The following is a 22,411-nucleotide window of genomic DNA, read 5'->3' on the forward strand; positions in this document are numbered from 1 at the left end:
TTGTCAATCATTTTGTTTGGTTTCTGAGGAAAAAGATTCAATAAGTTGCTGCTAATACACAACATTTCATCATATTTCCTCATAACCCTCTTTTGTCTGACCATTTGATCCCATTTGAATTTGCAATAAAGGATCCACAGAGTTTGGTGACAATAATGACAGTAGATGTTTGTGTGAAAGTGCTGGAAGCAAATGAGTGTGTGATGTTCTTTCAGTGTTGCACTTTGTAGACGCTCCCTGAGCACTGGTCTCACAGCCAGCTGCACATAGAGACCAGTGTTGTTAGTCCAGGTCAGAAGATGACTTGTTGGAATGAAAATGAGCTTGTAGTTTGTCTGCTTTAATAATGTGACTGGAAAAAGGTGTTGGACTTCAAATATGTCCGTTTCTGTCACACTTCACCTTTAAAAGTGAAGCCATGTGGTTCCTGGAAGGAAAAACACGACTTTTTCAAGTCTTTGTCCTGTTTTTATGAGAAATGTACGACTTTAATGTGAAACATTCAGAGTTTTTTCTCTTGTTGTGTTTGTTTGAAGCTGCTTCCTGTTGGCTTCAGCTGTTTGGAGTTTCCATTTTCTAAACTTCTACATTCTGAACCTTCTTCAGCTCTGAACAGATGATGAAACACTGAATGATTTCAAGCTCTTTGTCTAATAAACTTACATCTTTCATTCTTTATACAGATTGGATAGCTGTGGTTTGTCAGAGATCAGCTGTGATTATCTGGCAGCAGCGCTGAAGTCCAACCCCTCCCATCTGAGAGAGCTGAACCTGAGCTACAACTACAACCTGAAGGATCCAGGAGTGAAACATCTGTGTGGTTTCCTGGAGAGTCCAGGATGTAAACTTGAAACTCTGAGGTCAGTCAGCATGTTTTAGTTGTGCTGAGATGAATATGATTGTTGTGCTGACTCTAAACTGCAGACATCAGGCTGATATTATACTGATCCACACTGAGGATCTTCATGGTAAAGTCTGTTTTCTTCTTCTCTGGTTTAGTCCATTGACTGCAGCAGAACAATGTTCACATTTCAAACAGTGATACTCAACGTATGGCCCGTGGCCCACACGCGGCCTGCCCACCTTTCCTGATTCAGAGAGAGGGGACCCTGATTAACTGTGTAGCTTCTTCCTCACAGTTCTAAGTATCAGACACAACAATGAATCATCCACAGCTGACTGTCTTTAGCAGGTCAAAGGTCACGGCACACAGCAGACAGTGGGAAATATTCTAACTCTGATCATTTATCAGCACATATCCATATGTATAAAAACAAAGCTGACACTGTGAGACCTGATCAGAGGTGTGATCATCACAGCAGAGGCCTTTGTGTCAAAGTCACTGAGGATCAAACAGAAACACATGAAGCAGGTTTTCCTGTTCTGGCTTTTTATAGCAGATAACCTTCAAAATCTTCTGCAGTCGATGAAAAACTGAAGCAAACCATGAAGCAACATGTGAACATGAGCTGATGCTGCTGAAGTGAAGCAAAGTTACAGAGGTTTGATTACAGACACAGCTGAGAGTTTGTAATCTGTCATCATTTTAAAAGGTTTAAATTTCTTCAGTATTGAACAGCAGAAATGAGGCTTTGTTTTCGGAGGCTGACAGCAGTGAACACAACAGCAGACTGGTGCGTAATAAGCAGTGAATCATGCAGGAAACAGATTTCTGAAGGTAAACTGTTCTTGAAGCACACTGAGAGAGAGAGAGAGCTGTGCAGGAAGTAAAGGTCAAAGTCAGAGAGAATTCATGACGATGTTCATCAAACGTGAAGCAGAGTTTGGATCTTCTTCTGCTGCTGCTTCACTCAGTTTTGGTTGGAGACAGATGAAACCTGCAGCTTCAGGATCTGTGAGCTGTCCACTGTCAGCCCCGACGGCGTGTCCGTGTACGTGCCGTCGAGTGAACGATCCACGCTCTGTGTTTCCATCTTTGTGTGTTTAGCTGCTCTCATTTACTGTTTTATCTGTTTGCTTGTTGTTGAAATACTTTTGTGAGCTTTAACCTGAGATTCTGGCAAAATACATTAATATTAAACATCGATTCAGGATTGAATGAATCAACATCGCTTTATTCAAATTAAAACCATTTAAATGGGAACATGAATTTTTTACAGCCGCCTCTAATGCTGGGTAATGTCAGCTGGTCCATGTGCAGCTGGCTGTGAGGCTCAGGGAGCGTCTACAAAGTGCAACACTGAAAGAACATCATCCATAAATATTGAGTAAGAACTGGACTCTCATACAGCGAGACTCAAATGCCTTTAAACATCAGCTTATCCTGCTGATCCAAGTCCAACACTGAGTTTGTAAAAACATGTTTGTCAATCATTTTGTTTGGTTTCTGAGGAAAATGATTCAATAACTTGCTGCTAATACACAACATTTCATCATATTTCCTCATAACCCTCTTTTGTCTGACCATTTGATCCCATTTGAATTTGCAATAAAGGATCCACAGAGTTTGGTGACAATAATGACAGTAGATGTTTGTGTGAAAGTGCTGGAAGCAAATGAGTGTGTGATGTTCTTTCAGTGTTGCACTTTGTAGACGCTCCCTGAGCACTGGTCTCACAGCCAGCTGCACATAGAGACCAGTGTTGTTAGTCCAGGTCAGAAGATGACTTGTTGCAATGAAAATGAGCTTGTAGTTTGTCTGCTTTAATAATGTGACTGGAAAAAGGTGTTGGACTTCAAATATGTCCGTTTCTGTCACACTTCACCTTTAAAAGTGAAGCCATGTGGTTCCTGGAAGGAAAAACACGACTTTTTCAAGTCTTTGTTCTGTTTTTATGAGAAATGTACGACTTTAATGTGAAACATTCAGAGTTTTTTCTCTTGTTGTGTTTGTTTGAAGCTGCTTCCTGTTGGCTTCAGCTGTTTGGAGTTTCCATTTTCTAAACTTCTACATTCTGAACCTTCTTCAGCTCTGAACAGATGATGAAACACTGAATGATTTCAAGCTCTTTGTCTAATAAACTTACATCTTTCATTCTTTATACAGATTGATGGACTGTGGTTTGTCAGAGATCAGCTGTGATTATCTGGCAGCAGCACTGAAGTCCAACCCCTCCCATCTGAGAGTGCTGGACCTGAGCTACAACAGCAACCTGAAGGATCCAGGAGTGAAACATCTGTGTGGTTTCCTGGAGAGTCCACGTTGTCGATTTGAAACTCTGAGGTCAGTCAGCATGTTTTAGTTGTGCTGAGATGAATATGATTGTTGTGCTGACTCTAAACTGCAGACATCAGGCTGATATTATACTGATCCACACTGAGGATCTTCATGGTAAAGTCTGTTTTCTTCTTCTCTGGTTTAGTCCATTGACTGCAGCAGAACAATGTTCACATTTCAAACCTTCAAAGAAGAAGAAAAATCCTCCACTGGATAATTCACTGTGAAACTCTCAAACTCTTCATTCCACCTTAAAGTCTGTGTGACACTGAAATCCAAAGCAAAATGTGCGTTTGCTTTACAGACAGCAGTCCAACACAAACATACACACATCATCCAAAACACAGTCCAACATCCAAATCTCCTCCACTGCCAGCATGAATGATGGGAAAGAGGAGGAGGAACACTCTGACATTCAGGGTTAGAATGAGTTTCATCAAGCAGACTGTGAAGATCAAAGCTGCATTAGAAAGCTTACATGAATGAATGAGTGGACAGAAGTGGACAGAGATCATCTGAAGCACTTCAAAGGCTTTAAATCAGCACATTTCTCTTTATTCTTTATCAACTCTGTTAGTTTCTCTCAGTTTTCTGTGAAATGAAGCTAACAGCAGGCTAATAAGATGCTGACCAATAGGTTTCTATTAAAGGTTGTAATTTGTATATGAAAAAGTGCTTTGGCTCAGCAGGGATCAGCTTACAGGTAGAATACAGCTGCTGGATGGGATTAGCATGTCATAGCTATCTACCAAACTGCTAACTGGGGGATTTCAGGCCATCTATGGATCATTTTTGCTAACTGTTTATTCAGCTTAGGCTCACAGGGCTGCAGCCTGTGCCCTAGCTGTCATAGGGCAAGAGGCGTGGTCCACCTGCACAGGTGAGCAGTCCATCACAGGGCCAACAGAGAGAGACAGAGAAGCACTCCCTCACATCCACACCTACAGCCAATGTAGAAGCACCAATGAACCTAAGCAGCATTTCATTGGACTGTGGGAGAACATCCAACCTCCACAGAAAGGCCAACAAGCTTCAACCTACAACCTTCTTGCTCTAAGGCACTAGTGCGAACCACTTTTCCCCATTTCAGCCCAAATCCTGCCTCTTCCTGTTTCTGACTCCAGGCCAGCTCCACTAACACTGTCTCATCAGACACTGCCACCTAGTGGAGGAAGTCTTAGTTCCATTTGAAGCTTCAGATTACAGTTAGTTCCTTTACAAAGAGGTGGAGGTGGTGGGGCCACAGCACCATCATCACTGAGTGCCATAGGACACTTAACCTTTGTTTCCATATGCTGGGAACTTCCTGTTGTTCCAAGGAGGACTGGAAAATGTTCCTCACAGCACACTTCAATCATCTCCCTCCCACAGCATCAGGACCAGGGCTTTTTCTCTCTTTGGTCCCACTAAGAGATTTCCACACAAACACCTCATCAGTGGGACTCTCAGAGCTACCAGCCCTTTGCTACAATCACAAAGCTCTTCATTGAAATCAATGATATCAAAGCTGGAATCAAATGAGTCCAAGTCTTCTGCTGATTCAGCATCACATTCATCTTTGCTCCTTGTTCTGCATCCCCACCATGGACTTCATTCCTTTCCAAGCCAGCCTTGAGTGTCCTTTATTCAGCTCATCCTCTGCTTTACTTTTACACCTGATTTTAGCTGCTTTGTCTCTCTTTCAACAGGTTTCTGTGCCTCAATCTTTTTCTTCTCTCCCTCATAACAAGACAGCTTCTTCTGCCTGAGAACATGTTGGAGTGATTTACTAATCCAGGGCTGCTTATTGGGGAAAATACTTCCTGTTTCCAAAGTAATCCCCATTTTTCCCAGAAAGAAATGTCAGTAGAAATCGATGATCTAAGTGAGAACACGAGCCTTTAAAAAGTCCCAGTGGGTGCAGTCAAAGCAGTCCCTCAGTCCCAGTATAGAGTCTTTGGTCCAGACTGGAACAACTGTGTGCCCAGTTTGAGCTCTCTTCAGTCCTGTGACCTGACAGACCCAGAGGGGCCATCACATCACATTTAGAAGCTCCCCTGATGGAGCCACAACACATGTCCAATACTTAGTCTGTCTTGTTGGACCAACTGGAAGAAATGATTCAAGGACTTAGTCACAGAACAGAGATTCAAATCTCCAAAATCCAACTGGCTGCATCAGGACATATAGTCTGAAACTCTGCACAGTTTCCTGTTTGAAGCTGCTTCCTGTTGGCTTCAGCTGTTTGGAGTTTCCATTTTCTAAACTTCTACATTCTGAACCTTCTTCAGCTCTGAACAGATGATGAAACACTGAATGATTTCAAGCTCTTTGTCTAATAAACTTACATCTTTCATTCTTTATACAGATTGTGGAACTGTGGTTTGTCAAAGATCAGCTGTGATTATCTGGCAGCAGCACTGAAGTCCAACCCCTCCCATCTGAGAGAGCTGGAGCTGTACTACAACAACCTGAAGGATCCAGATGTGAAGCAGCTGTCTGATCTTCAGCAGAGTCCAGACTACAGACTGGAGTTTCTGGTGTAAGTAGAGTGATGGAGTGAGTGGGTGGTGCTGTCAGCAGTATTGTACTAAACACAGTCAGTATGAAACAAAGATCCAGTGTTTCCTGTAAAGCTGCAGCTTCTCAGTGAAGCTGTGAGAGGAGAACGGTGACAGGCTTCAGGATTGGACACAAACACTTCCTGTTTCTCACCTTTATGGTCACCATGGCAACGGCTGACACGCTCTGATCAAACGCTGTCAACAGCCAATCAGCTCTCTGAACAAAGCAGCACGCAGACCAATGACTGCATTAATTTCCAAGTTTAAAGCAGTGAAGAACACAGTCTGTAGGTGAGGAAGAGTTTAGTGAGAGCAGATGTTTGGCTGGTATTCCTCCAGTTAACAGCTGGAACCGTCCATCTGGATTGTTGGGGTTCCTACAGAGCTCAGAGTGGACACACCAAGGTTCTTCTAATGAATGAAAGTCCAAACTAAAACTAGGAGTCAAAAACATTTTCATCAACTTCAATAAAAATCCAAAGATTAGAAAAAGTGAAGCAACAATGAGTCCTAGTACAGTCCCAGCACTGAAGTCCCTGCTGCTCTTTATACTGGATGTGCTGCATCACTGACTGACAGCTGATGAAGAGTCTCTGGAAACACTCGTTTATCTCCTCTGCTCTTCCTCCTTCTCTCTGCAGGTGGAGGTTATGATGGTAAACAGGACGGTGTGTGTGCTGAGAGAGGAGCAGCTGTGTCCTGATGATCCAGAGAGGTTGAAGCAGCAGCAGCTTGTGTGTAGAGACGCTCTGACTGGGCCATGTTACTGGGAGGTGGAGAGGAGAGCTTCATCCAGCAGTGACTGACAGAGGAATGAAGTGCAGATGACTGTCAGTGCTGCAGAGTGAACTGCTCTGAGAACAGCTCCACTGTCAGACACAATGTAGAGTCCAGCATCAGCCCTGTGTGTCCCTCTGGATCTGACAGAGGATCATCAGTGTATCTGGACTGCTCTGCTGCTGCTCTGTCCTTCTACAGTCTCTGCACAGTCTCTGTCTGACTCTGACTTCAGACCCTCCTGGATCAAACTCACCTGGAAAGACTTTCAAACATCACTCAATAGATTTGAATACAGAACATATTTGATATATACTGTAGATGTACTGTAGAGTTGCAGTTTGTCACTTGTAAATACAGTCTGTGAGCAGCTGTGAGCTGAAAGATCTTTCTAGAAACACGAAATGTTTTCACTCTTCTGTTGCTTTTTCATATATTTCCACAACATTAATATTGATCCCACCTGTCTCACCTGTTTCATGCTTTTAGACATAAGAACAGGACACCTGTGATCTGAGCGCTGCTGTGGTTGCTGTGCTGCACGTCTTCATTTAGATAACAGAGACATCTAGTGGTTCAGAGGGAGAACTGCAGGAGGTGGAGCTGTGTTTTAGCATGGAAAACTTTTTATCTTTTAGGCGCAGATACAAATATGACAAGTATCAGTGTGAGATACAAAAGGTCACATCAGTCAGCAGAGGGAACAGTGATCACACAGCAATGTACGAATAGAAACAACAGTGAATCTGGACATGTATACAGATGGAAGCAAACAAACAGGATGTAACACTACATTAAAGCCACAAATGGGAAGAAAACAAACCCAAAGGAAAATATATTTGATCTCAAGAATCCAAGTCAGAGGTTGTGGCGTCGTACACATACCTCGGTATTGTGGTTGATGACAGTCCTTCCTATAAGCCACACATTGAACATCTAATAAAGACACTGAGGCTGAAGTTGGGCTTCTCTTCCAGGAACAGATCATGTTTCACAGGAAAAAGCTTGTTGCTGCCACTTTTTTTCTTTTACCCGCCCTGGATTACAGTGACATGATTTATTTGAATGACTCTGCTTGCTCTCTTCATCTGTTGGATTTTCTCCATCATGGGGCTTGCTGTATGTATGTATATGTATATATATATATATATATATATATATATATATATATATATATATATATATATATCCGGTTGGTTAGCCACCACCATTTTGTCCGTCTGTATCTGGAAGTCCCACAGGATCTTAGCTCGGTCATTCTCCACCACCCTTGGGGGCATCTCCCATTTTGACCTCGGGACTTCCAGGTTGTACTCAGCACAGATGTTCCTGTACACTATGCCGGCCACTTGGTTATGGCGTTCCATGTATGCCTTGCCTGCTAGCATCTTGCACCCTGCTGTTATGTGCTGGATTTAGTGGTGGTAGACAAACAGAAGAAGACGGCCGTAGTGATCGATGTAGCGGTTCCGAATGACAGCAATATCAGGAAGAAGGAACACGAGAAGCTGGAGAAATACCAAGGGCTCAGAGAAGAGCTCGAGAGGATGTGGAGGGTGAAGGTAACGGTGGTCCCCGTGGTAATCGGAGCACTAGGTGCGGTGACTCCCAAGCTAGGCGAGTGGCTCCAGCAGATCCCGGGAACAACATCGGAAATCTCTGTCCAGAAGAGCGCAGTCCTGGGAACAGCTAAGATACTGCGCAGGACCCTCAAGCTCCCAGGCCTCTGGTAGAGGACCCGAGCTTGAAGGATAAACCGCCCGCAGGGGCGTGCTGGGTGTTTTAATTTATATATATATATATATATATATATATATATATATACTGACAGTGACGTTATACTAAATTAGCAAACTGATATTACATAGTTAAGCAAAAGTTAAAACAAGAGAGTGTGAGTGAAGAGGATAGTGTAGCGGATTCTTATCTGGTGTGCGGACAATACAGCCATGGAGTGATGCTAGGGTCACGGTAGAGCTGTCCGTCCACGTAGAGCCGGTCCACGGCGATGACAGCCCGGGAGCCTTTCTGGATAAAACTACGTCGGACTGGGAACAGGACCCTGCGTCGTTCCAGGATCTCTCTGGGGAACTGGTCGTTCACGCTAAAATCCCTTCCTTTCAGCTCTCTGCCGCGACTCTTCACCTGCTCCTTCTGCTTGAAGTGGCCGAATTTGGCTACAATAGGACGTGGTCTCCCGCTTCCTGTCTTCGGATCCCCGATGCGATGCACTCTTTCGAACCCTATGTTTTTCACCGTGTCCTCCGGCAGCTTCAGTTGGATTTTAATGAAGCTTCTCACGGTCGTTTCCGGGTCCTCCCCGGCAGACTCTGGAATACCAGAAAACACCAGATTATCTCTCATGCTACGGGCTTGTAAATCTATAACGATCTCTTTTATTATTTTATTTTCTATGTTTAATTGGGTCAAATTTTCGGTTAGAGATTTGACCGAGTCCCGTAGCGTGGTGTTTTCCGCAGCAAGTGTTTCCACCTGCCGCTGGCTGAACTCCAGGGATTCTCTCAGAGATTTAAATTCCCGGTGTAGGATCTCCACCAGGGACAGCCTCGCATCAAAACTGGACAATCACTTATCGATTGACTCCAGGATGTCGACGATATCTTTGCCTGCAGGCGATGTTGTGCTGGGGGAGTCTGCCGGGCGATATCTTTTAGATGACGGCGTCTCAGCTTTGGCTGGGGAGGATGCGCTCTGGGCCTTCTTCATTACTAAATCTTGGAAGCACCGGTCGATGTAATCTTGGAGAGCGTCTAAACTCTCCTCGTTGTCCTCCAGGGTGTTAGAGATGATAGGACAGATGTTGTTAGTTATATGACAATTGGTTAGTTTATTTGGTAATACTGAAGCTTAAAGAAACTTTATTAAATTTTACGCTACCATTCGCTTTTTTTCCGCCAAATCTCCGGCGTCTGACGTCACCTGCAACATGGGTCGCTTACCTTTTCCCGTCACTTCCGTCACTTACCTCCACACCTAAGTGACGTGCGAAACGGCTCAAAAGCTGCAACATAAATATGGAGAGTAACACCAGAATTTCAACTAGAAGAGGTTTTATTTTCAACTATGTAACAAGTTAGCTAAAATAGCTGGTACCACAAAGACGAAGACTAGTGTGGCTACCAACACAGCTCACATTAACAGTGCAGTGGATCCTGCTTGTGCCGTGACGTTCAGGACTGCAAACCGAGCAGCATCACTGACTTTCAGCTTGTTGTGTTTGTGGATATATGACTGACTTTAATTATCCACAAAATCATCACATCTCTGTAGGATTAAGGTCGACTATTGAACGCCGTATATTTGAAAGTAAAGGCTTTAAAACCAAGTTAGTACAAACGTCACTAATGTCACATAACTCTGCCGACATGTGGCCAACAGTCATGTTTTAATGTTCTTCATTATTAAACATTCGCACATAAATAAGTGACGTCATATTCAGTACTTACTTTTTAAAGGTTTGCTCTTCGGCCGCTCCGCTTCAGCCCACACCCACTGCCGTGCTATGAAGTCTGGGATATGTTGGGCCACGTCTACACCGACCCATCCTTAAAATTCAGGGAAATGAAGGACGCATTTGAGGGCCGCATTTCGAGCAGCCTTTGAATTGGGACAGCCTTCGTCGCGTCGCTGTGACGTAATCGGCCTTAAAATGCGGCCTTTAAGGCTGCAGACCCTGAATCAGGAAACAGCCTGTCTCTGTGTGTTGGCCCTGCGACAGGGTGTACTCTGCCTCTTGCCCTGTGACAACTGTGATAGGCTCCAGCCAGGATAAGCAGAAGCGAATGGATGGATGGATTTTTAAGGAATAACATCTAAAATAAATAAACAAAAATGGTACAGCAAAATATTATGTAAAATATGATCATACTTAAACCCATATCTGAAAATTTATATTTAATTAATTTTGAAAAACATTTTGTCAAAGCAATTCAATAAACACTCCACGATTCAGGCTCTAAAGCATTAACTCATCATAACTCTTGAAACACAAAATATTTGAACTATTCCTGAAAGCTCAAATATTTTGTGTTTCAAGAGTTATGATGAGTCTCTTGGAAGTGTTGAAATTCTTTCAGCTGAACAAATGGTTATGGTAGTTACAGGTGTTTAAAAAAACTTTGCAAGCTATCATAACACTATGCATAGCTTCTCCAAACCCTTTCATGTCTGCCACATGTGCTCATGTGAAAAGCACAGTTGGGCTCAGTGGTGCTGGACAGTGAGCACCGGGTCCACTGTGGAGGACGTGAGGCCCTGAGACCACCCTGATGAAGTCTGTTTCTGGTTGTTTGGTCAGAGACATTCGTGCTGTGTGGATCTGGACAAACTCATCCTGCTCCTCCTTACACAAAGGAGCAAATACAGGTCTATATATAGAAATATCTATATATAGACATAAGAGGTGTCTTATTACCAAGGAGTCGCAGAATAAACATCCCATAAAAAAACTCTCTCAAGACTGTCACAACCTTATTCTTACCAAACATTGTGACGGCACTGGTTACAGAAGCATTTTTAAACTACTGAAGGTTCCACTGAGCACCGACGGAGCCACATTACAGAAGTGAAAAGAACATCAAGAAGCTCCCTCCAAGTTTTCAAGCTGAGGAGTAAAAAAGATTTATCATAAGAGCTGTCCAAGAGCAAGGGACCACTTGTGGAGAGCTACAGAGAGACTAAGAATGAAAGGAAACAATAAGTAATGCAATCAGCTGCCATGGCCTGTATGCATGCTCACCACACAAGCACATTTAAAGTTTGCTGAACAATTTTTAGACAAGTCTGTGAAATACTGGGAGAGTATAGTCTGGTCAGATGAGACTACTAAACTCTTTGAATGCCACACCATGTTTAAAGTTCAAAAGGAGGAGGTTGGAACATCCTATTGATGGGCTCTTTTGCAACATATTGCACTGAAACTGAGCTCCAGGAGGAGGCTGGGTCGGCTGTGTTGATGCTGGAGTAATAACCTCAGGGGGTCCAGAACAAACTATATTCTCTAAAATTGTCTATGTATTCAGCACGAGCAAAGTTTCAGTCCTGGTCCTAATGTTTCCCTGCTTCGAAGGAGCAGGAAGAAAATTCTTTTAAATCCTCTGAGTTGGAGATAACGGCTCCTTTGGCATTTCACAGGAATCTTAAGCAGTGGTCCTTCCACCACTACTGTGAGCATTTATTGGTATTTGTTTTCACAGAGAAAATGATTTACAACTATCAATAACATTTAAAGTTAGACAATAATCAGTAAAGTGTTGCTATGTAAATGTTCCCAAACATTTCCTCCTCTTTGGGTTCAGTTGTTGCCCAAGGTGCAGTCAGAGATCCAACTGCCAACACTCCCATAAGAAGACAACCCCCTGATTTCAACATTGAGCCTCGAATGAACAAATAATCTCGCTAATCTCATCACACCCATTGGTGCATCAGAGAGTAACACAGGGTTAGTATCTTCCACACGGATATTCAGGATCAAGACAGGAGCAGCACCAACCTTCCTAGTAGACCTCTTGAGCTACAGCCAAAAGCCAAAAAGACTTGTTCAGCTAGGCTATGAAGTCCAGCTCAGGGTATGGGCACTATAACACCAGAGCAGGCAACATTGTATCAGCTGATATCCTTCTAGGCATCTATTTGGTGTCTAATATAGAACAGATCATTTAAGCTGTTTTAGTTCCTGTGCATTTGTAAAACACCAACAGTCCGTTTGACTTAAGTACCACCTCTTTGTCACAGGATTGTGCTGCTGTTCTCCAGCTTTTGGTGTATGGACACAGGCAGTGAGAACACAGAGCCATGCCAGCAAACATAAAGTTACAATTAATGAACAATCTCGACTGTAGTGGTCATTAAACTTCCCTTTAATTTAAACCGATTCCAGAAACTCTTCCTGTTTTCTGCACAAAGCACCACGTTTATGGCCTGCCATGATCTGCCGTTGTACTGGATTCTCACAGCTCTGTGTTCATCGTGAGGACATATTTATGTGAATATGTAAAAAAAAACCAACTCCCCTAGTTTAGTACTGAGCGCTCTGACAAGTCCCAGATGTTTGGATGCTGGAGCACAATGCCTCCGTGAGACTGGGTGTGTAAATCATGTTGTGGGGAACAGAGTAGGAATCATTTCACTCCTATTTTATGGTCTGCTGAGTCCGAGTGCTGTGTAAGGTTTAAACGTCTTCTTTCAGGAGTTCTCTTAACTGAAAGTTTTTGAGTTTCTGGATTTTATTCAAAATGCTTTTTCTGTCCTGCACAATTTTGTGGGCACTATTTGAAATCATTTACATCAGGGACATTCAGTTCAATTAAGTTTTATTTAAATAGCACCAAATCACAACAGTCATCCAAGGCAGTTTTGTATTGTAAGATAAAGACCCTACAATAATACACAATAGACATACTGAGCTGGTTAAAGGTGTCGTGAGGCGACAGGAGGAATAGAGGAAGAGACAGGACATTCGCCTATTGCAGCGCTTGCACGGAGAGAACGATCCTTCATGCTGACAAACACAGCTACAGTGCATGTGGAAAGTATTCGCAGCACTTCACTTGCTCAGCCTGCTGTCATTGTCATTCCCAGGCCTGAGCGTAAACTTAGAGGAGATCGTGCTTTTGCTGTAGCAGCTCCCAAACTGTGGCACGATCTGCCTTTAGAGATCAGGAGGCCTCTCCTCTGCCTGTTTTTAAATCACTTCTGAAAACTCGTCTCTTCACCCTGGTCTCTGACACCTTGTGAGATGCTGTTTTTTAGTTTTTATGTATTTTTATTAGTTGATTCTATGTTGTTTTCTTTTAAAAATAGGGTTGTTTAAATTTCATGTATTATGTGTTTTGTTTTTTCTTCTTTGTTCTATTCTATTATTCTTAACTGATTTACTGTACAGCACTTTGATCCTGTGCTGGTTATTTTAAAGTGCTTGTAAATAAAGTTGGATTGGATTGGACGCTTTGGAAAGCCACACATTTGTCTATATAAGTTCTAATAGCTGACAATACAGCTATAAGGCAGGATTAGATCATGGCACAGATCTGGGAAAGGGTAAAGAATGATTTTGGTATCACTGAAAGTCCTAATGAGTGGCCTCCATCATCTGTAAATGGAAGAAGGTTGGAACCACCAGGACTCTTCTTAGAGGGTTAAGGACCTTCTTACCCTGAGTGATCAGGGTAAGAAGGTCCTTATTCAGGGAGGTGATCAAGAACGCCATGGTCACTCTAACAAAGTCCCAGTGACTTTTCTGTTGAAAGAGGAAAATCTTCCAGAATGACAGCCATTCATGTAGCACTCCACCAACAAGGTAAGTGGCAGAGTAGCCAAACAAATGAATTAAAGTTGGCAATAACGGACTTACCAAAAACATTAGATGAATTAATGAATATGTGCATCAGGTTAGACGGCTACATGCAGGAAAGTCTGGGTGTTTTTGGGCAAAGTCTCCTCTCTGGGAGTGGAGAAGCATGAGAGCGCGCAGGCAAATGAGGAGGAGCCAGTGCAGCCTGGACGGGCCCGTCTCAGCCCGTCAGGTCAGGGAAGAAGATGTTGGGCTGGTGAGAGTTTTGCCTGTGGCCAGAAAGGTCATTTTGTTGACACGTGGCCCTCACAGGGAAAAAGGTGTAGCCCATTAATACCGTTAGGGATTCTGATGGGTGCAACTTAAAATGTTTCTCCCCACCTGATCTGCTCAGTTAAATTGTCCCATCTGTTAATCACATTTACCTCCCAAGCTCTCATTGACTTGGAATGCTACTATGCAAGTAACCCAAGCGGAAAGGGTTGCATGAATATGGTTTTGTTTTGTTTTTTATTATTATTTGACATAAATATCTTTCACTTCATCATTATGGGTGGCTGTAGCTCAGGTGGCAGAGCAGGTCAGCCACTTATCAGAAGGTCGGTGGTTCGATCCCAGGCTGCCTCCTGGCTGCATGCCAAATATCCTTGGGCAAGATACTAACCCCGTGTTGGCCTACTGGTGGTGGTCAGAGGGCACGGTGGCGCCAGTGTCCGGCAGCCTCGCCTCTGTCAGTGCGCCCCAGGGCAGCTGTGGCTACAATGTAGCTGCCATCGCCAGTGTGTGAATGGGTGAATGACTGAATGTAGTGTAAAGCGCTTTGGAGTCCAATGGGCTAGAAAAGCGCTATACAAATGCAGGCCATTTACCATTTATTTACCATTATGGGATATGTAGAACGACACCATATGCCTCCATCACCTGACATAGCCTACCGCCTAGCTTACCCCTAACCCTTGCTAGCAGGAGAGAAAATCTGCCACAATCATCTGTGCCCCGGCCTATGGAGCATCAGCACCTGGTTTGTAAGGTGCTGGAAAGTGGCCGAGGCTCCGAACAAGACAAATGGAAGTGTGACAAATCGGTACAAACCATATGAACTAGAGAAGGACGTTTTTTTCTTAGACTCCAGCCAAGGAAATCTGCCAGTAGCCCTTTGTTAAATCCAAGATGTGAAAAAGCGAGCTGCACCCAACCTGTCCAGGAGCCCAACGGTGTTGAGGCAAGGGCTAAGCATCAAACTGTGACACCTCATTCACCTTGCTGTAGTTGACACAGAACCGTATAGACCCATCCCTCTTTACCACCAGAATTATGGGGCTACACCACGTGCTGTGCGACTCTTCTATTACGCGCATTTCAGCCAATTTTCTTTTTTAATCAGTCTTTTTATTGAAAGAAGTTTTTGTACAATCACAGACAAGAAATTATTAAGAAATTATACAAGCAGTAGAGCATACTTCTTATAAACTGAAACCCCACCCTCCCACTTGCCAGGGAAGAAAACAAACAAACAAGCAAGCAAACAAACAAACAAACAAACAAACAAACAAACAAACAAACAAACAAACAAACAAACAAACAAACAAACAAGAGAGAGAAGGTGTGACAAAAAAACAAAAAACTCATTTTACCAAGGTCGTTTTACCAACAATCAATTCCACGGACCAAACTGGCTTATCAAGATCAGATACTCTTTATTCAATATTAGACGCGTCTTAAGTATAATCCATGACCCCTTCAACTGATACACCTGAAGCCCTACTGTCACTTGATGCTGAGAAGGCCTTCGACCGGGTGGAGTGGGACTACCTTTTTCATACTTTGAGCAAATTTGGCTTTGGCTTTAACCCATATCATGGGTTAAAACTCTCTACAATGCACCAGTGGCAGCTGTGCGTACTAATAATACGATCTCTTCTTATTTTAAACTCCATAGGGGCACTAGGCAGGGCTGCCCCCTGTCTCCACTATTGTTTGTCATTGCTATAGAGCCCTTAGCCTCAGCCATACGACAAGATACCAGTATCACAGGAGTCATCAGAGGAGGCCAAGAATACAAAGTTTCACTTTACGCAGACGATCTATTGCTTTTCATAACTGACCCCACCCTCGCCTCAAAACTACTAAGCACGCTGCAAAGATTTGGTTCAATGTGGCTACAAAATAAATCCTCAGAAAAGTGAATTCATCCCAATCAATGGAGCTGCAAAAAATATCCCATCTAATCTAATACCATTAAAAATAAACAATAAAAAGTTTAAATGCCTCAGAATCTGGATCTCCAACTGTTACAAAGATCTTATAAAGTAAACTACCTGCCAATGTTGGAGAGTCTGAAAAGGGACATCCACTGCTGGAACTTGTTATCCCTCTCTCTCTGCGGGAGGATCAATATATTAAAATGAACCTGCTGCCAAGGCTCCTTTATCTATTCCAAAACCTCCCTATATACAGTATCTGACCAAACATTTCTTCAGCTCTCTAGACAAGCTAATATCATCATTCATTTGGAACAAGAAGAACCCACGCATCCTGCAAAGGCCACGCCCACAAGGTGGACTGGCTCTGCCTAACCTTCTGTTCTATTATTGGTCAGCCAATATCAGGGTGCTGCTCCACTGGATGCATGACACTGATCATCTAGTGGTTCCAAGCTGGCTTCTCCTGGAGAGCTCGTCCTGTGGACGGGTGTCTCTGCGAGCATTGTTATGTGCCGAGATCCCTTCAGCCAGGCCAGTCTCTCATTATACTTCTAAACTCATTTTGGCCAATTTTGTCTGAACAAAATCCTGTTACAACGTGGCAACATCCGCTCTCTGGACCTGTGTGACATGGTCAACACAATGGAGGGAGGCAGGAATGGTGGAATTTAACACCTCCAGCCCCAACTCATCTATTTCCTTCACCAGGCTCACCAGAAATGTGGTTTCAGCCTCTTTCCATGCTTTAAGGAGGTTGAGATGATATACTTGTGCGACTCCTACCCTGTCTGACCTGATCACTTCATAGTCAATATCCCCCACTTGCCACTTGTTGAGTAAATTGGAACTAGAAGAATGGAGAAACACAAGCACTCTATCTCCCAACGAAAATTGCCTGAGTGTAGCCCCTCTACTGAACAGGCGCTGTTGATGTTATTGGGCCTCGAGCAAATTCTCTTGCAATAACCTCCCCAAAATGTGCAGCTTTGCTCTAAGGTCCAGGACGTACTGAATCTTTATTTTAACCGGACTGGGACCTTCCCCCCGTGGAGGCCTGGTGCACGTTCTGCACTTCAAACAACAGAGGGTATAACCCGCGATCCCAATTGTGTTTATCCTCCCACCCAGTAATTCATACAGCTCTTTCAGTGTGCGAGACATGATGTGCCCTGGTCAGTCAGTATCTATTTTCGGATGCTGACTCAGGAGATGACCCGAAACAGTGCCTGCTTTATCGCAGATATCACGTTGCATTATCCACAAGAGCTAATGTCTTGATGCTCAATCATCCAGGAAAGCAAATCTCCAAAAAGTTGATTCTGTTCATCTGGACGTAGCGTTTTGTGGGAGAAATATTTCGTCACTCATCCAAGTGACTTCTTCAGTCTCAGCTGACTGCAGGTTTCCCCAATCTTATAAACAAGAGCTAATACAAAGCGACCACGTTTAAATGGCCTGATGAAGTGAAGCAGAGGGCCGAGGCAGAGGCAGTGCACCACCTACTGCTCCTGCATGGTCACCATGTCGACCATCATCTGAGCCAACCCCTGCGCTGGCTGAGGGTCTGCAGGTTGGTCCACTGTAGTACTTTGGCCAGCCTTTCTACCACATCACCTCAGCACACACACCAGATGAACGTGTTTTCTCTTTTGTACTTTTTCTTTTTCTTTTGTGACTGTACATTTAATTGGAGCTGTCCACTCTGCTCAGCTCTGGCCTACCCAGCACTTTCTCTGCCTTGGACCAATCCGCCTCCTCCAGGCTCCAGCACCTACTAAAATAAACAAGTCTCTTGTGAACAAAATGGATGAGCTAAAACTACAGGTGGAAGACAGTCAAGTGCAGACCCTTTGTCCTGCACTGTGAGATAGCTATTCTAGCTATTCAAGGGCATGTTCATAGCTCCCCACATAGCAAGCAGGTCTGGCCCGGATCTGGTGTCAAGCCAGCAATGCTGGCTGACTTCCAGCATTGTAAGTGGTATGTCATCCAGATATGGGCCAGGCCTGGCATAGATGGCACTGTCTATGTGATGGCATGCCACATCTGGCTTAATTGGGGTTTGGTTTATGTGGCCCTGGCTCATAGAAAACAGGTCTGGCCCAGATCTGGCATCAAGCTGGCACTTCTGACTGACCGGTGTCATGTATGTCATGTATGTCATGTATGTATGTCTGATTCCAATTAAATTTTATTTTCTTTTTAAAGGCAATCTGTTATCTTCATAGGAACGTGTCTCAGTGTTGTTAGACAACAATGGCACACAGCGCCATACAAACTACTGAGATAAGATAAGATAAGATAAGATAGAACTTTATTAATCCCTCGGGTGGGTTCCTCTGGGAAATTCGACTTCCAAAAAAAGCACAGCAACGACCGAAGTTACAGTTACAGAACTGTTATATATATATATATATATATATATATATATATATATATACACACACACACACACACACACACACACACACATATATAAATACAGAGACAAATATAAATAAAATATACGAAGGGGATAAATAGAATAAATAGGAATAAAAAATAAAAATACAAGTGAATTGCACATTTCAAGTATTGAGTCTATTGCACTGTTGACTATTTACAAAAAGTATTGCACAAGGTATTGTACAGTGAGGTGAAGAGGTACTACAGCTTAGTTGTTCCCCCCTCCTTTGTCCTCCTGTTTCCCCTCCCTCTCCCCTCCAGAGAGGAGTTAAACAGTCTGATGGCGTGTGGGACAAAGGAGTTTTTAAGTCTGTTAGTTCTTGTCTTTGGGAGAAGCAACCTGTCACTGAACAGACTCTTCTGATTGTTTATGGCCGTGTGCAGAGGATGCCCAGCATTGTCCATAATGTCCAGCAGTTTCTTTAATGTCCTTTTCTCTGCCACTGTCACCAGAGTGTCCAGCTTCATGCCGACCACAGAGCTAGCCCTCCTGATCAGTTTCTCCAGCCTGGTACTGGGTACCATTTTCAGTTGCTGCAAAGAAATTTGAGAAAAATGGACCATCCTGCGTCTATTGTTTTCAATTTGAGTATCAGGGTGTCTGAATTTAATAATAATAATAATAATAATAATAATAATAATAACTTTATTTATAAAGCGCTTTCAAACAAAGTGCTGTACAACTAAAGAGATAAATAAAATAAAAGCGATACATAGCAATACAGGTAAAAGACACAATACAAGTTAAAAACAATACAAATGTAAAAACTAAAAGCCACAGAATTAAGACATGTAGGATGAACAAATGTGTCTTCAGCTTAGCTGTAAAAACCTCCACAGAGCAGCCTGCCGAATACAGTGGGGCAAAAAGGTATTTAGTCAGCCACCGATTGTGCAAGTTCCCCCACCTAAAATGATGACAGAGGTCAGTAATTTGCACCAGAGGTACACTTCAACTGTGAGAGACAGAATGTGAAAAAAAAATCCATGAATCCACATGGTAGGATTTGTAAAGAATTTCTTCGTAAATTAGGGTGGAAAATAAGTATTTGGTCACCTCAAACAAGGAAAATCTCTGGCTCTCACAGACCTGTAACGTCTTCTGTAAGAAGCTTTTCTGTCCCCCACTCGTTACCTGTATGAATGGCACCTGTTTGAACTCATCATCTGTATAAAAGACACCTGTCCACAGCCTCAAACAGTCAGACTCCAAACTCCGCCATGGCCAAGACCAAAGAGCTTTCGAAGGACACCAGGAAAAGTATTGTAGACCTGCACCAGACTGGGAAGAGTGAATCTACAATAGGCAAGCAGCTTGGTGTGAAAAAATCAACTGTGGGAGCAATCATCAGAAAATGGAAGACATACAAGACCACTGATAATCTCCCTCGATCTGGGGCTCCACGCAAGATCTCATCCCGTGGGGTCAAAATGATCATGAGAACGGTGAGCAAAGATCCCAGAACCACACGGGGGGACCTGGTGAATGACCTGCAGAGAGCTGGGACCAAAGTAACAAAGGTCACCATCAGTAACACACTACAACGGCAGGGAATCAAATCCCGCAGTGCCAGACGTGTTCCGCTGCTGAAGCCAGTGCATGTCCAGGCCCGTCTGAAGTTTGCCAGAGAGCACATGGATGATACAGCAGAGGATTGGGAGAATGTCATGTGGTCAGATGAAACCAAAGTAGAACTTTTTGGTATAAACTCAACTCGTCGTGTTTGGAGGAAGAAGAATACTGAGTTGCATCCCAAGAACACCATACCTACTGTGAAGCATGGGGGTGGAAACATCATGCTATGGGGCTGTTTTTCTGCCAAGGGGACAGGACGACTGATCCGTGTTAAGGACAGAATGAATGGGGCCATGTATCGTGAGATTTTGAGCCAAAACCTCCTTCCATCAGTGAGAACTTTGAAGATGAAACGAGGCTGGGTCTTCCAACATGACAATGATCCAAAACACACCGCCCGGGCAACAAAGGAGTGGCTCCGTAAGAAGCATTTGAAAGTCCTGGAGTGGCCTAGCCAGTCTCCAGACCTCAACCCCATAGAAAATCTGTGGCGGGAGTTGAAAGTCCGTGTTGCTCGGCGACAGCCCCAAAACATCACTGCTCTCGAGAAGATCTGCATGGAGGAATGGGCCAAAATACCAGCTACTGTGTGTGCAAACCTGGTAAAGACCTATAGTAAACGTTTGACCTCTGTTATTGCCAACAAAGGTTATGTTACAAAGTATTGAGTTGTATTTTTGTTATTGACCAAATACTTATTTTCCACCCTGATTTACCAATAAATTCTTTACAAATCCTACCATGTGGATTCATGGATTTTTTTTTTCACATTCTGTCTCTCACAGTTGAAGTGTACCTCTGGTGCAAATTACTGACCTCTGTCATCATTTTAGGTGGGGGAACTTGCACAATCGGTGGCTGACTAAATACTTTTTTGCCCCACTGTATCTTGAGGGAGGTTGTTCCACAGAAACGGGCACGAAAAGGAAAAGCTCTCCAACTGTCTTTTCTTACCCCTTGGTAAACTGATCATTTTTATTTCCATCAAACAGTGTGGCATCCTTTTGTTCCTAACACATACATATCAGTACATATATCCAGCATGATTTTTTTCCCCATTCAAATCTGATGTGTTTGTATACTTTTATGCACTCTTTGTGTCAGTTTAGGGATAATACTTGGTGCTGTTTAGGAAAGGATCGTGATCGTGAATAGAATGATCTCGATGAACAAAGATAATCTCAATATAGGTCAAATGTGATATTTGTGGGTCCTGAACATGTGCCCTGTGGTGTTGCAGTAGCTCAGGAGGAAGAGTCATCTTCTATGTCATGTCATCTACTAATCAGAAGGTTGGTGGTTCCATGATCCCATACCTAATATCCCTGGACAAGACACTGACCTCAGTTAGTCAGACATAAATGCAGATTAAGGGTTAAAACTGTTGCGCTCGTGTTGTTTCCTGGAACAAGTTGCCCCTCCCTGAACCTAGTTTAACAGGAAGTTGTTTCCGCCCAGTTTTCAAGATATAATTGAATTCTATTCAATTATTTGTGCATCGGTGCCAAAGTCAAAGACAGAATAAATCATTTTAAGTTTTAACATTTTCATTGGATGAATTTTGGGTTTCCCCCCCACACTTTTAACTGTGTGAAAGACAAAGTGCTTAGTTAACTGGTTACCTGACTGTTATCTGCTTGATGGGAAGGTCCTCAGAGTCAAGAGCCTTTACTCTTACATAGTTATAGTTTTGTTTTGCTCTGCTCTCCCTCAGGATCTTCACATCCTGTCACTGCCTTACTCAAGTAAGCCCCCCTTTTAACATATTTCCTCCTATTTTCTCCCCCCTGCCTTTTTTTTCCTGTCCTAGAGCCAAGAGAGCCAAAAAAGTGAGCACTTAAACATAAACATTTCCTTGTGCATCTGGAGCAGAAAAACATATGTTCAGCTTCACCAGGGTTCATGCTCATACGGTCACTGACCTGCACATGAACCTTTAGAGCAGTTCCCATAAATTCTGCAGTGTAGACCGACTTACTCTGACTTTCACATGTGCTTTCCATTTCCTCCCTACTGGAATAGGATATGGTCTTATCTTTGTGCGTGTGTATGAGTGTGCGATAGAGTTGATAAGAATGGTTACAGATAAAACAAAACAAAGAGTATTTTAGTAAAAACAACAACAAAAACATTCCTCTGAATGCTTCTGTTGAAAAACATCCAGATTGAATCCAACTTTAGTCAAATGTTTAGTAGTCCCACCTCGGAGCCACAGCAGTGCAGCTTACAGTGTTTACATCACAGCTTGTGTTGCAGTCCATCATCAGGAAGAAAACCAGAGAATCATATTTGGGAGCATTTTGACTTATTACTGCAATATTCCCGTTTTTCTTTGTTTTGGTTTGATGTCATAGTTTACCACAACTCTTTAAAGAA

General features: G+C 43.2%; 2 protein-coding genes across 6 annotated transcripts in view; both read left to right on the forward strand.

Moving 5' to 3' along the window:
• The window catches only part of LOC146575261 (NACHT, LRR and PYD domains-containing protein 12-like), a 33,494-nt gene extending 26,037 nt beyond the window's left edge, over positions 1-7,457 (forward strand). For 3 of the 5 annotated variants that reach the window (XM_085269888.1, XM_085269889.1, XM_085269890.1), the window contains 4 exons: positions 684-860; positions 3,008-3,184; positions 5,526-5,699; positions 6,363-7,457. In XM_085269888.1, the coding sequence (XP_085126014.1) occupies positions 684-860; positions 3,008-3,184; positions 5,526-5,699; positions 6,363-6,375 (541 nt within the window). In that variant the 3' untranslated portion in view covers positions 6,376-7,457. The remainder of the gene's footprint in view (positions 1-683; positions 861-3,007; positions 3,185-5,525; positions 5,700-6,362) is intronic. The other 2 variants (XM_085269891.1, XM_085269893.1) reach the window with 2 other exon arrangements.
• LOC146575262 (NACHT, LRR and PYD domains-containing protein 12-like) overlaps positions 1-22,411 on the forward strand; it is a 121,306-nt gene that overhangs the window by 22,275 nt on the left and 76,620 nt on the right. The window lies entirely within an intron of this gene.

The sequence above is a fragment of the Mchenga conophoros genome, linkage group LG4, assembly GCF_057382185.1.
Source record: "Mchenga conophoros isolate Kocher_MC1m ecotype Shallow Benthic linkage group LG4, M_conophoros_male_GT1.1, whole genome shotgun sequence".
In the NCBI taxonomy this organism is placed as follows: domain Eukaryota; kingdom Metazoa; phylum Chordata; class Actinopteri; order Cichliformes; family Cichlidae; genus Mchenga; species Mchenga conophoros.